Consider the following 24,177-nt stretch of genomic DNA (forward strand, 5'->3'; position numbering starts at 1 on the left):
AAACTACAGAGGCAGGAACAGCAGATAGGGAATATAGGGGGAGCAGAGTTGTCTAAATACCCTCTTTCTGCCTTCAGATGCGGTATATAGTCCATCGATTTCACCTGCCTAAAGGCCTCCCAAGGCCTCCTGTTGGACCAGAATGAGCCAGCTTCCTTCTGCTGGCGCAGGGCTGTTACCCTAGGGTCATCCCTCACCGTTCCCTTCCCTGCTTTCCTGTGTTGGATCCTGCCTTTTTTTTGTTCAAAATCTTCCTCCTTCTGGATGTTTTCTGGGGCCGTTTTCAGAAGAGCATTCTGAGAAGTGTTGCATGGGAGATCATTTGTTTTGAGACTTTATATAGATGAAAATATCTGTTCAGTCCTGATATTTGGTTGGCATTTTGACTGGTTAAACTACTCTCTCCGTTGCACACCCTTCAGAGTACATCAGTCTTCCACTGGAGCTGGGCAGCCTTCCTGAGCAGGGCAGGGGAGTCGTTCCCTCCGTGGAGCAAGGGTCTGGGAACTCAGCTGTTTGCTAAGACTTTGTCCATCCGTTGTTCTGCACTTAGTTCATCCTTCACCCTCCTTCCACGGCTGCCTCATCCTGCCAACTCCAAGCCTTTGGGCTGCTTCCTAAGTGTGACTTAAGTGTGTCTTCACTTCCCTCGATGCTAAATTAGGAGCATCTTTTAGACCTTGGGTAAAGGACCTGTTCTTAAACAAGACCCAGAAAGCACTGACTGTGAAAAATTAGTCTTCAAGTTGTTCATCACCTTCAGGTTAGTTCAGTTCAGTTGCTCAGTCGTGTCCGACTCTTTGTGACCCCATGCATCGTGGCACGCCAGGCCTCCCTGTCCATCACCAACTCCCGGAGTTCACTCAGACTCAAGTCCATCGAGTCAATGATGCCATCCAGCCATCTCATCCTCTGTCGTCCCCTTCTCCTGCCCCCAATCCCTCCCAGCATCAGAGTCTTTTCCAAATGAGTCAACTCTTCTCATGAGGTGGCCAAAGTACTGAAGCTTCAGCTTTAGCATCATTCCTTCCAAAGAAATCCCAGGGCTGATCTCCTTCAGAATGGACTGGTTGGATCTCTTTACAGTCCAAGGGACTCTCAAGAGTCTTCTCCAACACCACAGTTCAAAAGCATCAATTCTTTGGCGCTCAGCCTTCTTCACAGTCCAACTCTCACATCTGTACATGACCACAGGAAAAACCATAGCCTTGACTAGACGGACCTTAGTCAGCAAAGTAATGTCTCTGCTTTTGAATATGCTATCTAGGTTGGTCATAACTTTTCTTCCAAGGAGTAAGCGTCTTTTAATTTCATGGCTGCAATCACCATCTGCAGTGATTTTGGAGCCCCCCCAAAAATAAAGTCTGACACTGTTTCCACTGTTTCCCCATCTATTTCCCATGAAGTGATGGGACTGGATGCCATGATCTTCGTTTTCTGAATGTTGAGCTTTAAGCCAACTTTTTCACTCTCCTCTTTCTTTTTCATCAAGAGGCTTTTTAGTTCCTCTTCACCTTCTGCCATAAGGGTGGTGTCATCTGCATATCTGAGGTTACTGATATTTCTCCCGGCAATCTTGATTCCAGCTTGTGCTTCTTCTAGTCCAGCGTTTCTCATGATGTACTCTGCATAGAAGTTAAATAAGCAGGGTGACAATATACAGCCTTGACGTACTCCTTTTCCTATTTGGAACCAGTCTGTTGGTTCCATGTCCAGTTCTAACTGTTGCTTCCTGACCTGCATACAGATTTCTCAAGAGGCAGGTCAGGTGGTCTGGTATTCCCATGTCTTTCAGAATTTTCCACAGTTTATTGTGATCCACACAGTCAAAGGCTTTGGCATAGTCAATAAAGCAGAAATAGATGTTTTTCTGGAACTCTCATTTTCCATCACCTTAGGGAAAAAAGAAAGTATCAAGTCTGCCAAGGTTTACCAAGAGTTTACCAAAGAAGGCCTGCACCTCATTATGAGGAGGGCAGTGAACTCAATTAAAAATGAGACTTGAACTGAACGTGTATTTCATGAAGGAGGAGCCACGTGTGGCCACGGACCTGTGAAGAGATGTTCAGCACCTGGGTGGTGAGGGAAGACGGGTCACAACCACATCAGAGACCACACTTCACTCACCGACGGGCAGGATTAGGAACTGGGACAGAGACGTGTGTCGTAGAGTTTGCGGGTCCACACCAGATGAGGCCGAAAACTGCTCCAGCTACTGGGCAGAATAATTGAGTATTAGTTCATACTTTGGAAAAGAATTTAGCTTAATTCTACCCCCAGGGATAAACCCAAGAGAAATTCTTTAGCATATCACAAAAGGAGACACGCACAAGAATACCTAGCAGTACTGTTCCCAATACCCCAAGCCCAGTCCAATACCCACAGCCCAGGGGCCCATCAGCAGGAAAGCAGCATACTATACGGCCAAAAAAAACCAGGAAAAGTGTGATACCAGCAGATGAATGGCTCAGCAATATAACAGTAAATGAAAACAGCCCCAGAAGATTACAGACAGCATGAAACACTCTTATAAAATCAAAAACTTTAAACGGGAAACTTGAATACAGCATTTGGTTTAATAGTTACTTCAGATGAGGAAGGAGGGAAATGAACCGATGGGGAGGATGATTTGGTTAGAAGCAGGTTATTGTCGAGGTCCTAGCTTTTGTTTTGGGTGGTGGATGTGTGGGGTCCTTGTTACATCATTGAAAATAGCTGGATAATTAAATACAGGGAAAAATAAGCCTAAAGGGCCTGGGGTTCCCCAGGTGAAATAGAGACCCTTACTCACATGCCCTTAGTGCTTTGGTTGTCTGTTTCGCTTGTTTTTTAAGAGGAAGCACTGAACCCTTGAACAAGTACTTTGCAGTTGAAAGTCATAGAACATATGTTGCTCCAAAGTTAACAAGCCAAATGTTCTAGATAGGATTCATATATCGATAAGTATCATTTACTTTGTAGAGTATTTAGTGCATAAATATTTCTAGCTATTTCTGTTCTTTCATAGAAATTTTACATTTTTTTCCCTTTCTTAGGACAAAGTTAAACTATAATCCTCCAAAAGATGATGGATCAACCTATAAGATTGAACTTGAAGGGATATCGGTAATGGTTATGAGAGAGATCCTGGATTACATCTTCAGTGGGCAGGTATGCTGAGACCCAGAGGAAGGACTGAGTAGACCCTCAGGCTCAGGGTGAAGCCGAGCAGCCCCGTCCCCTCCATCTTGCATCACCGCGGGCTTGACTGGCGTCTCCTGCCCCACGCAGCACCCGAGTGCTTTCTTCCCGGGTCTGCCCTTGAAAGAAAAGCAGGCTAATTTACCCAGATCCCAGGCTTTGTCTCTCCCGTTCTGAGCGCCATCTTCCAGTCTGAGACGTGCACACATGGGATGCCCCTCGCTGCTGGCTGCTGGTGTTTAAGCCTCTATTCCAGTCTTGCCCTGGACCCACACTCTCAGGGAGCTCTTTCCGTCTCCATGGCATGGACCCGGGAGCCTCTGTGGGTGGTGGGGATTATTCTCTAGAGGTAAAGGCTTCAAGACTCAGGTGATGGGCACCTGCCTTGTGTTCTCAATGCCTCAGTCCTGTCCCCCCTCATTCTTTCCTGCTCATTTCCCTTTACTGTCTGTACCCACTTACATTTCTGGGAATTTCATGAAACCCAAGGAAGGAAGTGATCAGTGGCTAGGGACCCTTTCCTTTTCTCTGCCCTCCTCTGTCCCCCCGTGCCCCGCTATTCATGTGGCTTAAAGGGCAGCATGAAGACTCAACGATCTGGGTTTGAATTAGGAGGATGCTGATGTATTTTATGCCTGATTATGCAAGAGTGTGTTTTCGCTCTGCTCCTCTTGAGGGTGCGTGGCCTGCTCTCTCTCTCTCTCCTTCCTTCTCCTCATTCTTCTGATTTTCCTTCTGTAAAGGCTCTGTCTCCTGCATAAGTATTCTGAGTGCACTCCTTACTTTTCTCTCAACGTTCATTCTGTCCAGAATCACACTCGGTGACCATCATCCTCTTTGAAGCTTTCTATTTCATTTCACGGTTACCACTTTCTCGTTTCTCTAAATGCTAGGTGGTGAGTGTGTGGAAGTAAGGTTATGTGTATGATTATTTAAAATAAATGCACTTAAATCAGTTTGGGGACAGCCCTTAAAATATTGGCGATGCTCTGTAGCATCACAAAACGAGACATAGGACCCAACTCTTACCTAACTTGTAAAATCAGTTCAGCGACAGTTATGACAGGTTAGAAGCCAGTTAGAGCATATTCATGCTCAAGCTTGCATTTGAAACTTGGAGCCCTTACTTACCTGTGGTACGAAACATGTGCATCTCAAATCGTGGTAAAATGTTTCTTGCTGCACTTTGCTATGCAATCCCTCCTTCACGTTTCCTTGTGGAGTGGACCATTTGTGATCATGGCAGTATTTTAGGGGCCTATGTCTTTATGTTGCCTCACCATGGCATAGAAAAACTGTGAAGGGGGTGGAGGAAGAAGCATCAGTAAGAAAACTGAAGAAAATTAAGGAAAAGTAGATGTCCACAGTGGAATTTGGGGGGATTTATTCCAGAAGGTAGCTTTGAGACCAAATGGTATCTTTCACACTGAGTGTGGTGTTTGGTGTCCCGAAGGCAGCCGCTCAGGCAGCATGGCTGTCCCTTTCTTCAGGGGGCCCACATGGTGTCTTTCGAATACCGTGTGGCAAAAGGAGGGACCCTTATTTACTTGGAGGAAAGATTTTCATTAGTTGAAGTGCTTGCATTTATAGAGATCCCTTTCTGTCTACCGTGGAATTGCAGAGCTTGCGACTTCCTGATAAGCTTTTCCGTCATTTAAGGATTTCCTCCGAGTTAAGCATGAGCACCGTGGACAGTTCACTCAGAAGGGCTGTTGGTGGTTCATGTGGGTAGAGCGAGGGAAGGACTGGGAGAAGCTGACCAGCCACGCACGGTCTGTGTCGTCCCCAGGTACCTTGGGGCCCTCTGTCTGCTCTTGAAAGCAAAGCTGAGCTGAGTGAAATCAGCCAGACTTCAGTCGCCTTTGACCTCCCCCAGTGGAGCTCCCGTGTGGTCTGGCCTGCTAGATTAGCGGTGTGGGTCCCAGACACCCACTCTGAGACGCAGACTGTCCCCTGCGCCCTTCCAGATCCGGCTGAGCGAGGACACCATCCAGGACGTGGTGCAGGCGGCGGACCTGCTGCTGCTGACGGACCTCAAGGCGCTGTGCTGCGAGTTCCTGGAGGGCTGCATCGCCGCCGAGAACTGCATCGGCATCCGGGACTTCGCGCTCCACTACTGCCTGCCCCACGTGCGCTACCTGGCCACCGAGTACCTGGAGACCCACTTCCGAGACGTCAGCAGCACCGAGGAGTTCCTCGAGCTGAGTCCTCAGAAGCTGAAGGAGGTGATTTCCCTCGAGAAGCTGAACGTCGGCAACGAGAGATACGTGTTTGAAGCAGTCATCCGGTGGATAGCGCACGATACAGAGCTAAGAAAGGTGCCTTGTAGCATGCCCTGACTTTGGCGTTCCACTCGCTCATTCGTGTTTGTCTGTTCTCCACCCCAGTTTTACATGTTTTATCTCTCTCCTCCAACTTGAGAAACGTACAGAGTGGTGATCTAAACCACAACCTATTAAACATCTTCCCATAGGCTCTCAAAAGTGGTTGGTTTTTTTCAGATCTGTCCACTAGAGTGAGTGTAACTCATCATATAGCAATGAAAATATTAACACTTTAAAGTGACTTGACATCCTTCGAATGTTGTTTTTAATGGGAAATGTGTTAGAGGATATCAGGTTTGAGGTCGTTAACACATTCAGGGAGGGTGCTTTAGCCTTTACATAACAGGGCTTTGAATCTTGTGTGTATGTTCTAGAGGCTAGCTCCAAAATAAATATATTAAATTTTGGAGAGGCTTTCAAAATGTGTAATTGCGTTGTTACTTGTTCTTGGTAATCCTCAGTTTACATGTTACTGATCAGCTTGTAATGTTTAAATTCTGTGGGCCCATAAGCTGTGCCCGCTTGGAGACTGCATGCTTAGTCTCAGCTTGGTTGGCACAGTTAGTGTTCTGGTTTCCACGCCGGTGGGTGGGGTAGCTTAGGAAAGAGGAGAGGAGAGCTTCCACCTTGACAACACCACTGAAACAGCTTCTCTGTGACCCTCTTCTTGCCTTAAAGTGATGAGGGTGTCAAAGGTAGAGTGGCTGCTGGGAAAGAAAAGGCAGTTCCTCATCCTTTGGTTAATCCCAGCTTAACGCTGTTAAGGACTGCTGGCCTTTACTACTCAGGGTATAGACAAGTGGACCTTAAAATGATGATTCCAAAGCCCAGAAAAACTAGTCGCCTTACATATGTAGAGTCCTGTATTCATTTGGTTCAAATTTAATGATTGAGCATGAAAGGCATGTAATTCATATTATTCATGTTAGATCATTTTTAGTAGTAATTCCTGAAGAAATGATTACATAGTTGTCACGACTTTTGTTTTTGGAACTTGGGCTTTTTCAGATTTTTCTCATAACTAATGTTGGTGCATTTTCATTATCTAGTTGACGTATTGTGTCAAGCTCTTTCTGTAACTAATTGTATAAATGGGGTATAACTCATAGCACATCCAAGTTAGTGAGGTAAAGTAAATCATAGCAGAGTTCTCCTAGGTTTTCCTGTTGCGGTGGGGACCCTGTAGGGTGTAATGGAAGCTTCTTAAAACTTTGCAGTGATCCAGCAAGTATGAATCTGAAGTGATGCTATTTTAAGTTAAACTTTTGTTTATTGAGGCCAGAGGAAGTAGAAAGGAAAGGGGCCGCTTCACACATTCAAACAGCACTGGCCCTTACTCCTTGCCTGTTGATCATCTGACTCGTCAACAGTTGTAGTATTCTATGAGTCGGAAAATGTGCCTTCTAAATGCACACTTTCCCTTTCTCTTCCCCGTGCTTTCCACCCTGCTCTGCAGGTCCACATGAAGGATGTCATGTCAGCACTGTGGGTTTCAGGGTTGGACTCGAGCTACTTACGGGAGCAGATGCTCAATGAGCCCTTGGTCCGCGAGATCGTCAAGGAGTGCAGCAACATCCCCCTCAGCCAACCGCAGCAGGGGGAGGCCATGCTGGCCAGCTTCAAGCCCCGCGGCTACTCGGAGTGCATCGTGACCGTGGGCGGAGAGGAGAGAGTGTAAGCGTGGCCGTGAGCCGTGGTCTAAGTAAGGGAAGAGAGATTTCGGTGTGCACAGGAACTCAGGACAGTTCTCAGTGTCTAAAGCCTAAATAGCAATCGACTTTTTTGTTTTGTTTTAATGTTTGAAACATTCTTGAGAGCAGTAAACTCGTGGTTATTCTAAGCAGAATATAAACATATTAACTGCTAACTGATCGTCTGCCTCCTCTTAGCTCGCGGAAGCCAACGGCAGCGATGCGATGTATGTGCCCCCTTTACGACCCCAATCGGCAGCTGTGGATCGAACTGGCCCCTCTAAGCATGCCGAGAATCAACCACGGGGTCCTCTCAGCAGGTACTGTGCCCTCATCTGCTTCACTTAAACACAAGATCGAGGGAAACATAATTTCAGTGCTGTGCAGGATGGCTCACAACCTCTTAAAGATACTGCCCCTCTATGGGGACATGTTCAGCACGGCTCTAGCTTTCAAGACTGTGGTAAGAAGAGTGTCTTCTGACCAGTCCTTACTGTTCCCAAGTCTTAACTATGCAGCTATTTTTAAGACGTCAGTAGCGGAGCATTTTTATTGGCTGACTTAACTGCTGGAAGAGCAGAGCTGAGTGACTCGTACCACCCACTGGCCAGATGATCACATCTGAGAACCAGACTTCCTTGAGCCATGCTTGTGCCCCAACTTGGAGAGCCCGGCAGTCTAGAGTTACAGCATGTAACACACATCCAAAGTAAGAGTGTCGTGTAAGAGCAGGCATTTCATAGGAGACTCGAGAAAATATTACCTAAATTAGTTTTAGCTTAAAGTTACTTTACTGTAGAAAGAATGTTTTGGTTAACCTTTGCAAGTTTGGAGCGTTATTGGAAGTTCTTACTACCTTGCTTGCGTCACCCCGCCGGTACCATTTCACTTCGTTCCAGCTATTGTCAGCAGTCTTCCTGGAACTCGTTCATAGTCTCTGTTTGCCCACTAACAGTACGTTAACATTTTTAAGCTCTCCCACATTGTACTGTATTGTAGATATGGCTAAAGCTCTGGAATAGAAATGAAGCTGTAGGTTCCACGATTGTGGATGTTTTCATCAACGGTAGTCAGCTGAATGGAGTGGTGTAGGCAACAGAACATGGGTCTGATTTCTCTGTTCTTTTTCTCAGACTTACTTTCCTTAAATTTTCCCCCCATAATGTGTATAGTTGCACATAATTTTCACACATGCACACCTACCACAAAGGTTTTTGTATCACTAACTTTCAGGTTTCCTAGAGGGGTGGTTGTTTCAGAAACTTGAAACAGTGAGGAGAGGAATTGTTTCCAATTGTTCATGTTGACCAAAGTTGTGAAATGACTGAGTAGTTCCTATATGTCCAGCCTATTCCATGTTTCTTCTTTTCCTGCCTTTTTTCAAAAAACACTTGATCGACTTTTTTTGTCATTCAACTTTTTCCCTCTCTACCAGATTAGAAGTTATATCCTATGTCTCTGTCCCTTTGAAAGTTACATTAGCATCCTCAGCCTGTATTGTTAACAAAGTCCAGAGTTAATCAGTACATTTATACTCTATTTTTCATCTTCCACAGTTTTACAGTATTAAAATATGTGGTTATTTACAAGTAAATATTTACATGTATGTGTGTTTTGTTAATCTATGTTATATACACACCTATAGGTAGTATTCATTTAGATTTATCCACATATTTACCAACTTCTTTGTTTTTTCCCTCTTACTCCTCAAACTTTCCATCTGGGATCATTTTCCTTCTCTCTGAAGTTCATCCTTCTGAATTTAACATGGTCTAATAATGGCAAACTCTAAGATTTGTCTAAAGATATCATTATTTTGCCTTCATCCTTAAAGGATATGTTTGCCGGGTATAGAATTTTAGGTTGGCCTCTACTATTGTTCAGCACACTGAAGATATTTTTCTTCTGACCTCTGTTATTCCTAGTTGTTGTCAGTTGTCAGATATAAAACTCTGTCTTTTCTCTGGACTATGTTTAAGGTTTTTGTTGTTTTTGTCTTTTTTCCCTGTCATTTCAGTATTAGGTGAACATTTTATTTGAAATTTTACCATATTGGGGGATTGTTGGGCATCTTGACTCTGAGGGTTGGCCTATCATCAAATCTCGAAAATTTTTATTTATTATGTCTTCAAATGTTGTCCTTGCTCATTCTTCTCTGTCCCTCTGCTTTTGGAGGTCAGATTAAACATGGCTAGACCTTTTTACTCCATCCCCTGCCTTCCGCCTTCTTTTTGTTTTGTTTTCTTTGTGATGAATCTGCCATTGAATCCATCCATTGAATGTTTTATTCAGTCTATTTCATCTTTTTTTTCCCCTCTAGAATTTTCTTTTTTTCAAACCTGCTATGTCCATCCCCCCGTATAGAGTTATCTTTAAATAACATAGTGAGCATTTCTGTTTTATCATCTCTCTTATTACTCTGATATTTGAAATTTGCAGTCTTTTTCTAGATTATTTCCTGTTGTCTGTTTCTACTGCTTCATCTTCATAGATTCTAGTTCCTTTGTATACCTGAGTATCTTCGGCTGGGTGCTGATCATTTTATTAAAAATTATTTGTGGGGAAACTTTAATGATTTAAAATCTTAGAATGTTAGATTCTAAAACTTAGATAAAGGTACTGTCTTCCATAGAAGTTTTGCATTTGTTTCTGCCAGTTGCCTAAAAACACTAATTTGTGATTACTGTAAATCAAATTCAAATTTTGAGATTTCCTAGATAAGCAAGGATATTTAAATTTGGCTTCTCATTCTGGTTGGCCTTCATCCTGAGGGTTAGAACTTCGAAGAGGCTTTCCTGCCAGAAACCACACTCTCTGTGGGCCTGGGATGTAGATTTCTATCTTCTTCATGCCCTCAAGGCCATTAAGAGAAAGCTTGCGTTTTTCCCACATTGCTGACACCCTCAGACCAGAGTGGCTTCCGTGCATGGTGACCTCTCCAGCCTACATTTCCCTTCGGTTTCACCAGTGTCTCTTTGGCTGTTTCTCCTTTAAGAAAACTGTTTTATCTTGAGACACAGCTGGGGAATAGAACAGACAAACTGAGATAACCTGAGTCATCTGATGACTGGATGGGTGGGGTCAGTTCCCTTTTAAGCCACAGAGAAGTGGGAGTCTGCTCAGAGATTCTGAGTGAAGCGAAACGGTCGGGGTGACTGACAGATTAACTGTGTCATCAAGGGATGAGTGAAGTGTGACGAAGATCTCGAGTCCCTTGTCATCAGAGAAGGTGCCTCCACGTACTGTCTGCCCTCACAGCATTTGCATTCGCCTGGGCGTGGGTATTGAAAACTTATGCTTCAGCTTTCTTGTGTGTCTCCTTTGATTTTTTCAGAAGGGTTTTTGTTTGTATTTGGGGGCCAAGATGAAAACAAGCAGACCCTGAGCTCAGGAGAAAAGTATGACCCAGATGCGAACATGTGGACCGCGTTGCCGCCAATGAACGAGGTAGATAAAGCATTGCTTCTTTCTGTTTGACGTTGCTTTTCACCCCCGGTAGCACTTCGGTTTGCTTCTGCCTTTGAGTGTAATGACCGAGACCCCTGCCTGGCGTGCCTGTGCCCTCCACCCCACCTCCTGGAAACACACTTGCTTCAGTCCTTCGCCAGGTACCTGCGTGGCACGCTGCCCGCCTCCTCCTCAGCAAGGCCTCCCCGCTGTCCCTCAGCTCCCCTTTCGCCTCCCTTGCTTTCTTTCTCTTCATACCACATCGCCCCTCCTCACACACTGGGCCTTTTAAGTTGTTCGCACGGACTTCTGGATGGCAGGGGCTTCTGAGTGGTCAGTGTTGTGAGTGGGTGAGTGTCGCCCTGCGGGCAGCCTTCGTGCAGGCCCATACGCACCACCCCACCACTACCACGGGCGGGCCTGTTGCTGGGGCTCTTACACAATTTCACACGTCAGCTGGGAGCCACTGCTACCCATGCTGAACAAAAATCGGTTCATGGAATCGGGCGGTAATCGTTCTTGTTCTTGTCATGAGCTGACTTGAGCGAAAGGTGAGGATTTTACCCGGGAGTCCACCTAGCATGAAATTCCCTTGTTCTGGGAAATTCCTGGACTTGGGTTCTCTGTCTCTTGTGATAGAAGACTGAGCTTCTGGGGAAAGCAGAACTGTTGGAGAGACACAGTTCTGAGTCTTGTATTTCTTTGCAGGAATGTAATGGAAACCTGTCATTTGTATTAAATGTGTGATTATCAGCTTTCAATATGATAGTCGGCCTTTTGTCTACAAAGCTCTTTAATGTTTTTTCAGGCAAGACATAATTTTGGAATTGTGGAAATAGATGGCATGCTGTACGTTTTAGGAGGAGAAGATGGTGAAAAAGAGCTAATTTCCATGGAATGTTACGATATTTATTCTAAAACCTGGACAAAGCAACCTGATTTGACCATGGTTAGAAAGGTGAGAGCTATGCCTCGTGATGACTAATTCACACGCTGAATTTTAAAGTTAGTTTCTTCATTGCTCACAGATGCATTTTAATGCAATTGATAGTGTTAAAGCATCAACATTAAAGAAGTCTGTCTTTGCTGGTAGCTTCTTGCCTTCACTATCGCCAGTCACATACCAAGCTGGGGAGCTGTGTGAGAGGGTTCGCAGGGGGCGGTGGGCTCTGGGCAGCGCTGTTGCGTCTGTGGCCCACACCTGATGAATGCTCCATGATGGCGCTAACCTAGGCAGGAACCAGATCTCCCAAACCTGTTTTCTGAATCGTCGTGCGCACTTGGGAGGAAACTTTAATCCATTGATCCAGAGGTAAAGAACTGCCATTGGTTTCTGAGAAGAATGAAGACTAAGGGCTCCCATTAGCTGCTCAGGGGTTGATCTGTATTTCCGTTCCCTGGTGGAGACGGGTGTTTCATCATCAGGCCAGAGCCCTTCTAGCGCCCTGGGTATTTCACACCTTGGTACTGGGACTCACTGGTAATATGATCACTCACTGTATGTGTGCCCTTCCAGCTGACTTAATTTGGGGCAAGAGTTGAGTGACATCGTTCTCTGTGGACTCTGCGTCTTGGACTCTTCAAATAGTGGTGAAAGAAGAGAGCTTGGAAAGCTCCTTTAAAAGCAAGGCTTGTGTGCTTATCTCACTTAGAGGAGTAGTGTTAGGTGGCGCTAATCCTTCCCTGAGGACAGTATGTGTATTACCCATGCTCTTCCCATTTTTGAAAGCCTCCGTCAGACCCTTTTCCAAACATCTCCCAGGGTTCCAGCCAAGCTGGTGTTGACTCAGCCAACTTTTAATGATAAGCGTTGCCTCCCCCACTGCTTCCTCCTTCCAGATTGGCTGCTATGCAGCTATGAAGAAGAAAATCTATGCCATGGGTGGAGGATCCTATGGGAAACTCTTCGAGTCTGTGGAATGCTATGACCCCCGGACCCAGCAGTGGACCGCCATCTGTCCCCTGAAAGAGAGGAGGTGAGAGAATGGGGATGTGGGCTGCACAGAGCCCCCTTCGCCTGGCTTTCACGTCTCCCTTCTTTTAAACGGATCTTTGATTTGACTTGCCATTTGGTTCATGTAACACTAAATGAATAATCCACACCCTGAAAAAGGAAGACTCATGTATTTGTGAAACACTGAATGTCACAGAGCTAAAACAAGCAAAAGAGGAATTAGGGAATCAAGTCCTGAGATATACTGATGAATCCAATGCTTAGTATGAATATGTTGCGTGGCCTTTCAGGTTTGGAGCGGTGGCCTGTGGAGTCGCCATGGAACTGTATGTGTTTGGGGGAGTCAGAAGTCGCGAGGACATCCAGGGGGGCGAGATGGTAACTTGCAAGTCGGAGTTCTACCACGATGAGTTTAAAAGGTATTTATGAATGGTTTCATGTGGCTTCTGCAGCTTTCTCTTTATGCTTTCAAAGGCGTGTCTTCATTTAGTTTTGCTGTCAAATCATTTCACTGAACTTGGCTATTTATGTCTAATGCATGCTGGATATTTATTTAGTGACTTCAGAAGTCTTGGTAACTCATAGGAAAGCCAGAGAAAAGTGTTTCTCGAGTGCAGAGCAGTACTTGATGCTTTTGATAGCTTTTAGGAGGAAGTGGCCGTTTGTGGTAGGACCTGTGTGTGCTCTTTCTGCCACTGTGCAAGCCAGGTGCTTCACTTGAGCCCCACTGGGTGATATTCTCCCTCCACAGCATGGTAGCATTGTCCCAGCTCTGTGCTTTCATACTTTTCCTTTTGCCTAAAACTTCCCTTCTCACATTCATCCAGTTAGTTTGGCTTCTTCAAAACTCAGTTCAGTGATCACCACCAAGAGAGAGAAGGCCTTCTCATGTCTCCCAGTCTTGAGTTAGGCTCCTCAGTCTGTGATCCCATGCCTGTCTTTCTTGGATTGTGACTGTGAACTGACGCTCCTTCAGGGCAAGTCCCAGCTCAGCTTTGGGTCCTAGCTTCTGGCCTCACCCCTGGCCTGTATCAGACACTCAATAAACGTGGTATCAGAGATTCTGAAATCATCTGACGGGCTGCCATACATGTGAGGTGGAGTCGCCAGCATCGGTCCAATCCCCCTCACTTCGCTTCTCTCACCCGTTTTATTATAACCACCGAACAGCATTTTTCTTGCAGTAATATGTTCACATCCTACAGGGAAATTGCTGTGCTAAAGTTAATCTTGTGATAGCATTTCTATCGTGTTGCCAGAAGGGGGTGCCAGAATATAATGTTTAATTTCATATTATTTTATCGTAAACAATGCACAGTTGCCAAGATTTTAGAAATGTGTATGTTATCTATTAATGTATTTTAATTTTATGATGTTTGCATAGCCTATTTGTTTTTTTTCCCTTCAGTTGCTGGGGGCAGACAATCTTATGAAAATTTTCTAGACAAAGTGTGAGAGCAATTTGAGAATGCTTGCTACTCTGGTTGGGACAGGGGCAGAATTTCAAAGACTTTTCTATACCTCTCTTCCATAATGTGTTACTGTGAGGGCTGACTGTTCACAGTACAAAGAAGTGTATGAATTTCCTTCCCAAATGAATCTCAAAACAGTTGCCCAAGTTCATTAGCAAACAGGGGTCAGTACATTTGGTTTCTGATAAAGTATTGATGAAAGCCTTTCTCATAATGACTGAATTACCGTTCGGACAGTGTGAGCTAGAGAGCTGTATCTCACTTGCTGGAATAATCAAGGTTGCTTATGGTTTTACCGTTTCCTGCTCCTGTTTTGATTGTATAGGACTTGAAGCTGGCTGTGAAGTTTTCAGTCTCCCTTGATATGCCGTCGTCATTAGAACCTTAAGATTTCTCTCAGGTTGTCTCCTGTTTATGGAGTATTGAGTAATAAGAGTATTGGGCTTCCCAGATGGCTCAGATGGTAAAGTGTCTGCCTGCAATGCGGGGGACATGGGTTCAATCCCTGGGTCAGGAAGATCCCCTGGAGAAGGAAATGGCAACCCACTCCAGTACTTTTGCCTGGGAAATTCCATGGATGGAGGAGCCTGGGTAGGGTCAGTCCATGGGGTCGCAAAGAGTTGGACATGACTAAGCGACTTCACTTTCACGTTTCACTCTCAGTAAGAGTATTAACTTGCTTTCGTTCGTAATTGTTACACATGACTATTACTTCTTCATTGCTGTTTAAAGTACTTCCCAATAAAATTCACTTATCTGTAGTTTGCTTATATTCAAGTTCTCAGTGTTTGTTCACAAATAGAATGAAGAAAGCTTGATTTCTGTTGTCAATATATAGGACTCTTGTTTAGATAAAGCTAAACATAAACATACAATACTAAAAAAGAAAAAAAAACCATACAATACTAAGTGCCATATATTACCTCATTTAACACATTTAATCTTCAAAACAGCTCTCTGAGATACAGGTACTCTTTCATTCCTGTCTTGCATATGAGGAAATCAGAACACAGAGAGGTTGAGTCATGTGCCCCAAAACACACAGCCAGCATGTGGCAGAGCTGGCATTTGAACTCGAGCGTCCTGGCCTCAGAGACCACCAGTTCAGATACCACACAATAGTGCCTAAAAAACTTAGTCTTTCCCACGAAAACCTATAGAAGGGGGAAAACATCTGTGAGTAGTTTCTCTCTTTAAAGCTCAGATGTTTCCAAGTGTGTGATATTTGCATACTTTGGAAGCTGCTGCCAAGTGAACAACCTGCCTTAGATTGAAGACTATTTATTGTTTTTAAGTAATCTCTTGTCTTTCCTGTCTTTGTTCCCTATTTTTAGGTTAAAAGTTTCCTGGAAAAATGCCACATCTTACTATTTTCTGTGTTTCTGACTAAAAGCAAAAGTGTTTGAAGGAAAGCAAAAATTTTTTTAAATTGCCCGTATTTATACCAAGTCACAGTAGCAACTTCGTGTATCCAGAAAGACAGTGTATCTGTGCCCGCTCTTTGCATCCCTGGTTCTAGGACTGTACTAGACTGGTACTGTCGTCCTCCTGGTGGTCTGTGTTCTTTTTTAAGTCATCTTTGATTCTCTGTTATGCTTCACATCTCATGAGTTGCCAAATCTTATTTTTTTTTAAACTCTATAGTGTTTTTCACACACACCCACCTTTATTTCTCTGCCACAACTCCAGCGAGTTCCCTGTCATACGTGCGGTGTCCTTGGCCTTCTAACCAGTCTCTCTGATACATTTCACCTACTAGTGCTTTTGAAAGATTAGTCTGCCTTTGGTCATTTCGTTCAGATGGAGATTATTCCTAGTTGCCTCCTCCTCGGGGCCCTCCGTGATCTGAGGTTGAGAAGAACATCCGGCCTTTTCCCCTTTCTTCTTTTCCCGTGTTCTGGAGCACAGCTCACTTCTTACATCCATCCTATGTCTTGTTGCCTCTGTGCATGTGCTCAGCCCACGTGCCCTCCCCTTCTCGTTTTTAATAAATCAGTTAACTATTCTCTGAAGTCAAGACCTGTCAGCTTCATCTTTTGATGAACGGATACTTGACAGACATCTCTGACCACTGGCCACATCCCCATATGGTTCTCTGACCTGCAGGTCAGGGACCATTACGGGAGCAAGGGTTAAGTGGAAGTCCCCGGAGCGTTCCTCCCCTGCCAAGGTCGAGAACCAGGGGCAGCAGTGCACGCTGAGGGGCATGCAGACCTCAGTGCCACCATCAAAGACTCGCAAGTACAAGGGTGGGGCCCCACCACATCCCCACGTAATTCACTTAGAGTAAGTAGAAAAGTCAGCTGCAGTTTCGAAAATAGCTGTCAGCTTTCCATAAACTTAAACAGGTGGCTAGGTGGTCACCGACCTAATGATTAACCAGTAGGAGGAGTTAACTGCTAACCTGTGAGAGAAGACTCTGATGAAAGCAGAAATAGCCAAGAAAGAAGTGCAGCTGCAGCCTTTAGGACCGAAGGAAAATGTCCCAGGAAGGAACAAGCTTGGAAGTTTGCTCCCCACCCTGCAGGGCTGGGATTCACCTCTGTAGAGGAGTGGGTGCAGTGGCCCAGGATACAGCAGAGCCCTGGGATGCCGGGGCCAGAGCTGGTGTGCGAAGCTGCTTGCTGGCTAGCAGAGCACCTCCCCGCAAGTGAGCACCTCCGGGTCCCCTGCACCCTGGAGACGGCAGAGCCCACGACCGACACCAGGAAAGAAGACCTTTCCTCTCCGAGCCTTGCAGTCCCTCCAGCGCCCTCTGTTGACAAAGTTTAGCATTGTACTTACCTTCTCGAAGAGCCCGCTCCTCTCAGTGTTCATTTTCTCCATTGTGTATTGTTTCGTTGGTTTCTCCTCTTATTTCCCTCCTTTTACTTACTCTGGGTTTATTTTGTTTTTCCTTTTCTACCTTCCTCAGGTAGCATATTAGGTTTGTAAACTTTCTCTGCCGCAGTCTCCTACCTTTCCATCATAAGCCTATTTTCCTCTTTCACTTGCGGAGCATCGTTGTGCTAGCTGTGTGCACATCCCTGCGTGGTAGATAATCCCATCATCCGAGTCATCAGAGTTGGCGTCTGTTAATTGTTCAGTGCCCTGAGAAGGGACTCGCATTTATCTGGCTCTTCTGTTGAGTACGCCTGGGTAACATCCGGGCTCTGTGAGCAGGACGCTCTTGCGGACCTGAGGTCTCCTCTGGCACTCCAGAGAGGGGCTCCCAGCGCTCTGCAGGCAGTGGGCATGCTCAGACTCGGTGGAGCCTCAGGTGCAAGCATTCGTGGGTCCAGTGCCCGTGAGACATGAGGTCAGCGATCACCCGATTTCATTTGCAGGGATAGCTCTTAGTTTTTCCCTTTCCCTGTTTATTAGAGGCAGCTCAGAGGCAGGGGCCAAGTTGTATTCCCAGTCCCACAAACTGCTTGATACCAATCAGCTTTCAGATACTAGAGGAATCAGATCTTCACTCTATAGCAGCTTGGTCTCTGAGTTGTTCCGTGATCTCGGACAACATTCTGCTTCTACGTTTCTTGGGATTCAAAATAGGGAATGTACCACTCTGTAACGGTCTGGGGAGAGTGTGCATTGGGGAAAAACAGAGCGCTGCTCTTAGTGAAATAATTATACGTGCTCCAGTAGTGAGTGGAGGCCTGGACATTGGTGGTGCTGAAGGGCTTACATACATTTCCTCTAATTGAGGTCTGCTCTGACCTGGCTATGCTTTCAGCTATGAAAGGGAATTGATCAAATTTACTTAAGTGAACATTATTATATAGCAGAGTCTAGTTTGTTTTGTTTTAAAGTAAAAAAACAAAAACCTTTTATTTGGGAATAATTTTAGACCTGTAGAAAAGTAGCAAAAATAGAGTTCCCATAAGCTATTCACCCAGCTTCCCCTACTGTTAACATCTTACATGCTGTAGTATTCACTTTGGTACGGTATTATTAAGTAAACTACAGACTATTCGAATTTCACCAGTTCATCCACTAATATCTTTTACCCAAACTGCAGCTGACGTTTCTAGTTGTTCTAAGTGAATTAAGTGGGGATGTGATGGGGCACCACCCTTGTGCTTGGGAGTCTTTGAAGGTTATTGGATGGTTTTTACTAGGCTGTCTCTCCACCTGGGCTTGTCTGACGATGTCTTGTGATGAGGCTGAGGCTGTGCGTTGGAGGTGGGGATCCCTCATAAGCGCTTCTGGGCCCTTCTCTGCGTGGTGTCGGGGGAGAGGCGCTTTGCCCCGTCACTGGTGATGCTAATCTTGGTGACTTGGTTAAGGCGCCGTCTGTGGGGTTTCCCCCCCTGGAAAGTCACTGCTTCCCCCTTTGTAATTCATGAATATCTTGGGAGAGATAATTTGAGAGTATGCAAATATACTGTTTTTCCTTAAAGTTTCCCCACTAATGGAGCGCCCTCAGATGGACTGGCCTCACGGAAGTTAGAGCCGTGCTGTTTGCCTCCGGGGGATCTTTCTGCTTCCCTCGTTCCTTCTCCCTTTGTCAGCTGGAATTCTGTAAAGAACACCTGTCCCTTCTCCCTATTTTCTTTAATGGATTCAGCCGTTTATTTATATCGGTATGGACTCACGGATATTCATCTTAATCTCTGAGTTGCCCAGCCAGGATTGTCGTTGACTGAGTTGCTCCAGCTGCTCCAGCTGCGGCCGTCAGGAGCTGCATGCTGGCTCTGTGTCCTCTGACACACCTCACCCTTTTTGAAGCGCTTCCTCCATGGCAGTGCAAGATGGTCCAGGCTCATCTTGTGTTTTCTGTCTCAGCTGTGGAATCAGCCACTTCATGGAGCTTTGGCTCCTTTTCATGGTTATTAAATTGATTTTCAACAGAAGAGCCAAGGCAATTCAGCGGGGAAAGAAATGTCTTTTTAGCAAATGATGCTGGAAAAACTAGCTATCTATATGCCTAGATATAAGGATAAAAAGGACTTGACTCTTATACCTCACACCATATACCAAAGATAACTTGAAGTGTATCATAAGACCTAAATGCTAACACTGAAACAATAAGATTTCCAGAAATTTTAATTTAAAAAACTTTTGCAACTTTGGAATAGGCAAAGATTTTTCTAGAAGGACATAGAAAGCGTGAACTATAAAAAGAAAAAAAAAAGATAAACTGGAATTCACCAAAATTAAAAAACCGCTGTTCTCAAAAGTCCCCATTAAGATAATGAAAAGACAGTCTACATGCTGGGGAAAAGGATCTGTGATACACATATCCAACAAAGGACTTGTAACTGTAAAATAAAAGAGAATCTTAAAATTCAGTAAGACAGAAAACCTAGTTTGAAAAACGAACAGATCTTTGAGCAGACATTTCACCAAAGTAGATACACAAAGTGTCCAGTAAGCACACACACAGATGCTCAGCACCATTAAAGTGAAAAAAGACAGACAGTACCAAGAGCTGGCAGAAATGCCCAGCAGCTGGAATTTTCACATGTTGTTCATTGACATGCAAAAGGACACAACACCCTGGAAAACAGTGGGCATTTTCTTATCAAAGGAAATATACCTTTAACCGTATAAACAAGCAATTCCATAGCATAAGCCCACAAAAGAGCTTTGCCCTCTAATGTCCAAAATAGCTTCACTCAAAATAGCCAGACACTGGAAAGTTAGTTAATCCCACAGTAGTGTCAGACTCTGTGATTCCATGGACTGCAGCCTGTCCTGCTCCTCTGTCCATGGGATTTTCCAGGGCAAGAATACTGGAGTGGGTTGCCATTTCCTTCTCCCAGGGATCTTCCCGACCGGGGGATCGAACCCAGGTCTCCCACATTGCAGGCAGACTCTTTACCAGCTGAACCACAAGGGAAGGTTGACACTAGAAGCTGCCCAAATGAACCTGAACAGGTCAATGATGGACAGATTCTGCTATACCAGTGTAGGGCAGTCCTACCTAAAATAACAAGAAATGAGATAATGATGAAGCCACAGCATGGGTGAATCTCAGGAACACTGTGCTGAGGGACAGGAGCACACTGAATAGTGGTCTCTGTGATTCAGTACATGCCACCTTCCGGAACAGACACGCCTCAGTCTTCAGTGACAGGAGGGAGATGAGCGTTTCCCCAAGAGGGGGTGTGGGGGTTGTGCCTCCTGTTGGCGGCGCCCCGAGTTTTGTCATCTCAGGCGGCCCAGAGTCACGGGCCATCTTCTTAGCCTCCTTCATCCTGTCCCTCTGTTTCAGGTGGATCTATCTTAATGACCAGAATCTATGCATCCCGGCCAGTTCGTCTTTCGTGTACGGAGCCGTCCCCATAGGCGCCAGTATCTACGTCATCGGAGATCTCGATACAGGTCAGCGTGTAAGAACGATCTCGCGGGAGCCGTTTCCCGGGCGGGGGGCGGTGCTCAGGGCCCCAGGCGCCCCAGGCACGGTATGTCACCTCTGCTTGTTCTCCTGGGGCGCAGGCACCAACTACGACTACGTGCGCGAGTTCAAAAGGAGCACGGGGACCTGGCAGCACACCAAGCCCCTGCTGCCCTCCGACCTGCGCCGCACGGGCTGCGCGGCCCTGCGCATCGCCAACTGCAAGCTGTTCCGCCTGCAGCTGCAGCAGGGCCTCTTCCGCATCCGCGTGCACTCGCCGTGACGCGCGGTGACGCGCGGCCGCGGGACGCGCAGCTGCTGACCTCGCCCCGGCCTCCGTGCGGTAACGCGGGGTGGTTTTCTAACGCCTTGAAGCCCGGGCTTCAGCTCTTGTTCCGGAGAAAACGTAAACTGCTGGGAAAAAAACTACCGAGGGGGGGAATCCGTTTCTCCCGTAGGTGTGTCCCTAGACCAACCGGGGCTAGTCAGTGTCCCAGGAAAAGGGAAGTGGGAATCCTTTCGTGTAAAATATGGAAGTTAAAGCCCTAAGGTGCATTTTCCCCGAGGGGATATCATATCTGACTGACCGCTGTGTTCAAGTACCTGGCTTTGGTTGGGGAAAAAAAAAAATCCGTATATGCAAATCAACATATCCAAACATACCGGGATTGCTTTTCCACTGCACTTGGAAGGAGATATTATGCCTAACTCTGCCCAACCATTTAAAGGTTTGTGCCTAAAAATGTTAGTTTGGACTCAATGCCAGTTAGTCTCCACTTAACTACTAGTTCTCTATCCTAAGAATCTTTTTTGAACTAAATTATGATGAATCAAAAAACTAAGATAAAATTTCTCTTGTATGACATTCTATCTTAGTAATCTAAAGGGTCAGTAAATTAAGGAGTCAGGTGGCAGCCCCCCTGTGACTTTAAAGGAAGTTGTAACTTCTGTGTTAATTCAGAGGAAGATGCCTCATGCTGTCATGTCTGGGGTTGAGAAGGATCTCCTGCAGTGCCATTCTTCCTTTGCAACTAAGCAGAACCATTTTATAAATCTGAGGACATTAGTAAGTAGGAGATTTTATAAAAGAAGGACCCGAGTCAGACAAATAATAAAGGTCTGCTATGACCAAAAAAGAAAAAAAAAAAAAGGTCCAGAGAAAACCATATAGGGATCAAAAACTTACAAAAAAAAAAAATCTGCCTGAAAGCACACACAGTCTTGTTTACTACTGTCTAGGGTTTGAAAATGTCTTAGAATGCGAATCCATGTTAAGAATCAAGCCTTTGTAGCAGAATTTTCTCAATGCCGTTCACTAGTACGAGTTTCTGACAAATTACATAACAAGTAAAGTTTGGCTGGTAGAATAAACTACCTCAACTTAATTTCATTCTGTTCATAGTAGAGCAAATTAATCCTTTCCTCCTTTCCTCTCTCTCCATGTCAACCCACATTGACCCTACTTCCCATGGGGGAAAAAAGTCTGTCATTAGTGGCACTTAACCTTGTAAGATACTTTGTTTTCCATTTGAATTATGCCACTTTCATATGAAACCAGGGACTTCAAAGTGCTTGATGACTTTATCATTTGAAATTTATGCAATATCAGATTTCTAATCAATATAGAGGTCTTTATTTCTAATTGTTTTCTACAGCTTTTTTTTCCCCTCCCTCTTAGTATATGGCTGTAAGAAGCAGCATTTAAAGATTAACAAATGTATCCTTTGGTTATAAATTTGAGAATAGGAATTTCTTCTGGAAACTTCCTGCCTAGAATGTTTGTATGCTTTTCACATGCATATGAAACATCACTTGTGTTCTTCCACCCAGAGACAGTAGAAGGGGGCCTCTGTGCAGTTTTTTTTCTTCTACTTGTTAGAAGTCAATCCAATGCTAGAAAAGGTCGCTGAGCAGCCTTGCCTGTGGGGATTCTGAAGAATGCTATGTGTGCACATTGCCTCTCCATCCTGGCAGAAGACGTGGGTCACGGAGGCACGGGGTTTCCATCTTCTCTATCAGAGGCACTAGGCCACTCAGTAGCAGATCTGACCCCTAAGTCAAAGCCAGCCTCTTTGCTTTGTGCCGTGTACCAGTCACCTGTTGTCTGCACGCTTTCCCCAGGATGTCTTTTAATCAAGGCAAACTGCATGGCCACTGCAAAGAAAGAAAACTTTCTTTGTACAACTAGATGTTAATTTTATGGGAAATAAACTGCCGAAAGAGTGGGTTTTCTTTGGTAAAATGCCCTGTACAGAACAGAACCTTGGCCTTCAGAAGCTACCACTGAGGTGCATTAAAGTGGTAACCGATGTCCTGTTAAAGCTGTGACAGTCAGCAATTCTCTTTTCTTTAATTTCTGAAGTTTAAAGTTCTTTCCAGGCTATGCCGGGCCTCTCCAAGGAGACAGTTCATTGTTCAGGAGTGAATGAGTCCCTGTTGCAATACTATCAGTGCCTGCATGACTCGGTCAATTCATTTTATAAAAGTTTTATTATTATTCTTTAGTTCGTTGACACTGTAGCTGCAAAAGTTAGGTAATGTTTTCTAAAAGTAAATTTGCCACATAATATGGGATGCAATAACCAACAAAAGCTGCTAAGTGCCAAACTGTTATTTTATTATATATAAATATAAAAATATTACATTGAAGTGTTGGGATATATTTAATTTTATTATGTTCCAAAATTAATCATGACTTTCTTGTAAATCACAGTTACGTCAGTATTGTGAAGTAAATTTGAACTCATTTCACTCAAGTTTGTGTTTTAACCATCCACTTATGCCTTGAAACATCCTTTCTTGGTAAATTTTTGATACTTCTTTTAACAGAAGGCACTTTTACCAGGTGTATGGTGAAATTAGCGGCTAAAGATAGATCTTAAAATTTTAAATACAATATCTTGGGGGGAAGTGCAATTTATTTTCATTATCCAAGTTGTCTCAGGTTAGAGTAAGTGAATATTGAAAGGATTTCTTCTAGGCTACAGTCTAAAGTAGGTTTGTTTGTTTCTTTGTTTAATACATCCAAACATAGTTGTTGGTTTTTTTTTTTTTTTCAAAGATTTAAGTGTTTAATTTAAAATGAAGTTAAAAATTTTTTTTTGATAGTGCTTATATCCTGTGAGAGATAAAAGTGTGTGTGTGTGTGTGTGAGGGGGAGAGAGAGAGTGTGTGTATGTGTGATGTGATTTGGTATGTCTGTTTATATGTTTACTTTTGGAATTGTCATTCCAAACTACATATATTATTGTCTCCTGGTGCTTCAGAGAAATTCTTGAGCCTCTGGCCCTTCAGCTTATACTACTGTGTTAAACTCATGTTGAGTGAATATATTGATGTATTTGTAGTTTGTAGTTTTACTTGGCATTTGCATTTCTTTTCTTTAGCTTAGTAAAAACAGTGCTTACCAACTCATAGTTGGTATACTGTAAAAATTTGGCCTAAGAAATTTCTAAATTCATCGTTTGTTTCACTAATCCGTTCTTTGATCGCCGTCAGGAGTTGATAGTTAACAGTAGGCTTTTTTCAAACTGTGCAGCAACCAAAAAGGAATATTTGGGGGATGTTGGACAGTATACTGTTTGTCGTGAAGTATTGCCTCACCTTGCACTACCACTTTAGTGATGGCACTTTCTTCAGTGACACTTTGGAAGTGCCATTTTGTCCTTTATGAGCGGGGAGTTCCCTGGGCGACGCACCAGAGATACAGCCTTTGTATTGACGTGGTAAAGACAGGGCTCCTTTGCTGTAGCACTGCAGTTACTCAGGGTAGCAGGTTAGGGTT

At 44.5% G+C, this 24,177-nt stretch overlaps 1 protein-coding gene across 1 annotated transcript in view; it reads left to right on the forward strand.

Moving 5' to 3' along the window:
* The window catches only part of GAN (gigaxonin), a 48,020-nt gene extending 25,402 nt beyond the window's left edge, over positions 1-22,618 (forward strand). The window contains exons 2-11 of the mRNA XM_018061762.1: positions 3,036-3,150; positions 5,148-5,498; positions 6,961-7,178; positions 7,394-7,515; positions 10,530-10,642; positions 11,451-11,600; positions 12,482-12,618; positions 12,887-13,015; positions 20,271-20,380; positions 20,495-22,618. Of these exons, the coding sequence (XP_017917251.1) occupies positions 3,036-3,150; positions 5,148-5,498; positions 6,961-7,178; positions 7,394-7,515; positions 10,530-10,642; positions 11,451-11,600; positions 12,482-12,618; positions 12,887-13,015; positions 20,271-20,380; positions 20,495-20,676 (1,627 nt within the window). The 3' untranslated portion in view covers positions 20,677-22,618. The remainder of the gene's footprint in view (positions 1-3,035; positions 3,151-5,147; positions 5,499-6,960; positions 7,179-7,393; positions 7,516-10,529; positions 10,643-11,450; positions 11,601-12,481; positions 12,619-12,886; positions 13,016-20,270; positions 20,381-20,494) is intronic.

The sequence above is a fragment of the Capra hircus genome, chromosome 18 (genome assembly GCF_001704415.2).
Source record: "Capra hircus breed San Clemente chromosome 18, ASM170441v1, whole genome shotgun sequence".
In the NCBI taxonomy this organism is placed as follows: Eukaryota; Metazoa; Chordata; class Mammalia; order Artiodactyla; family Bovidae; genus Capra; species Capra hircus.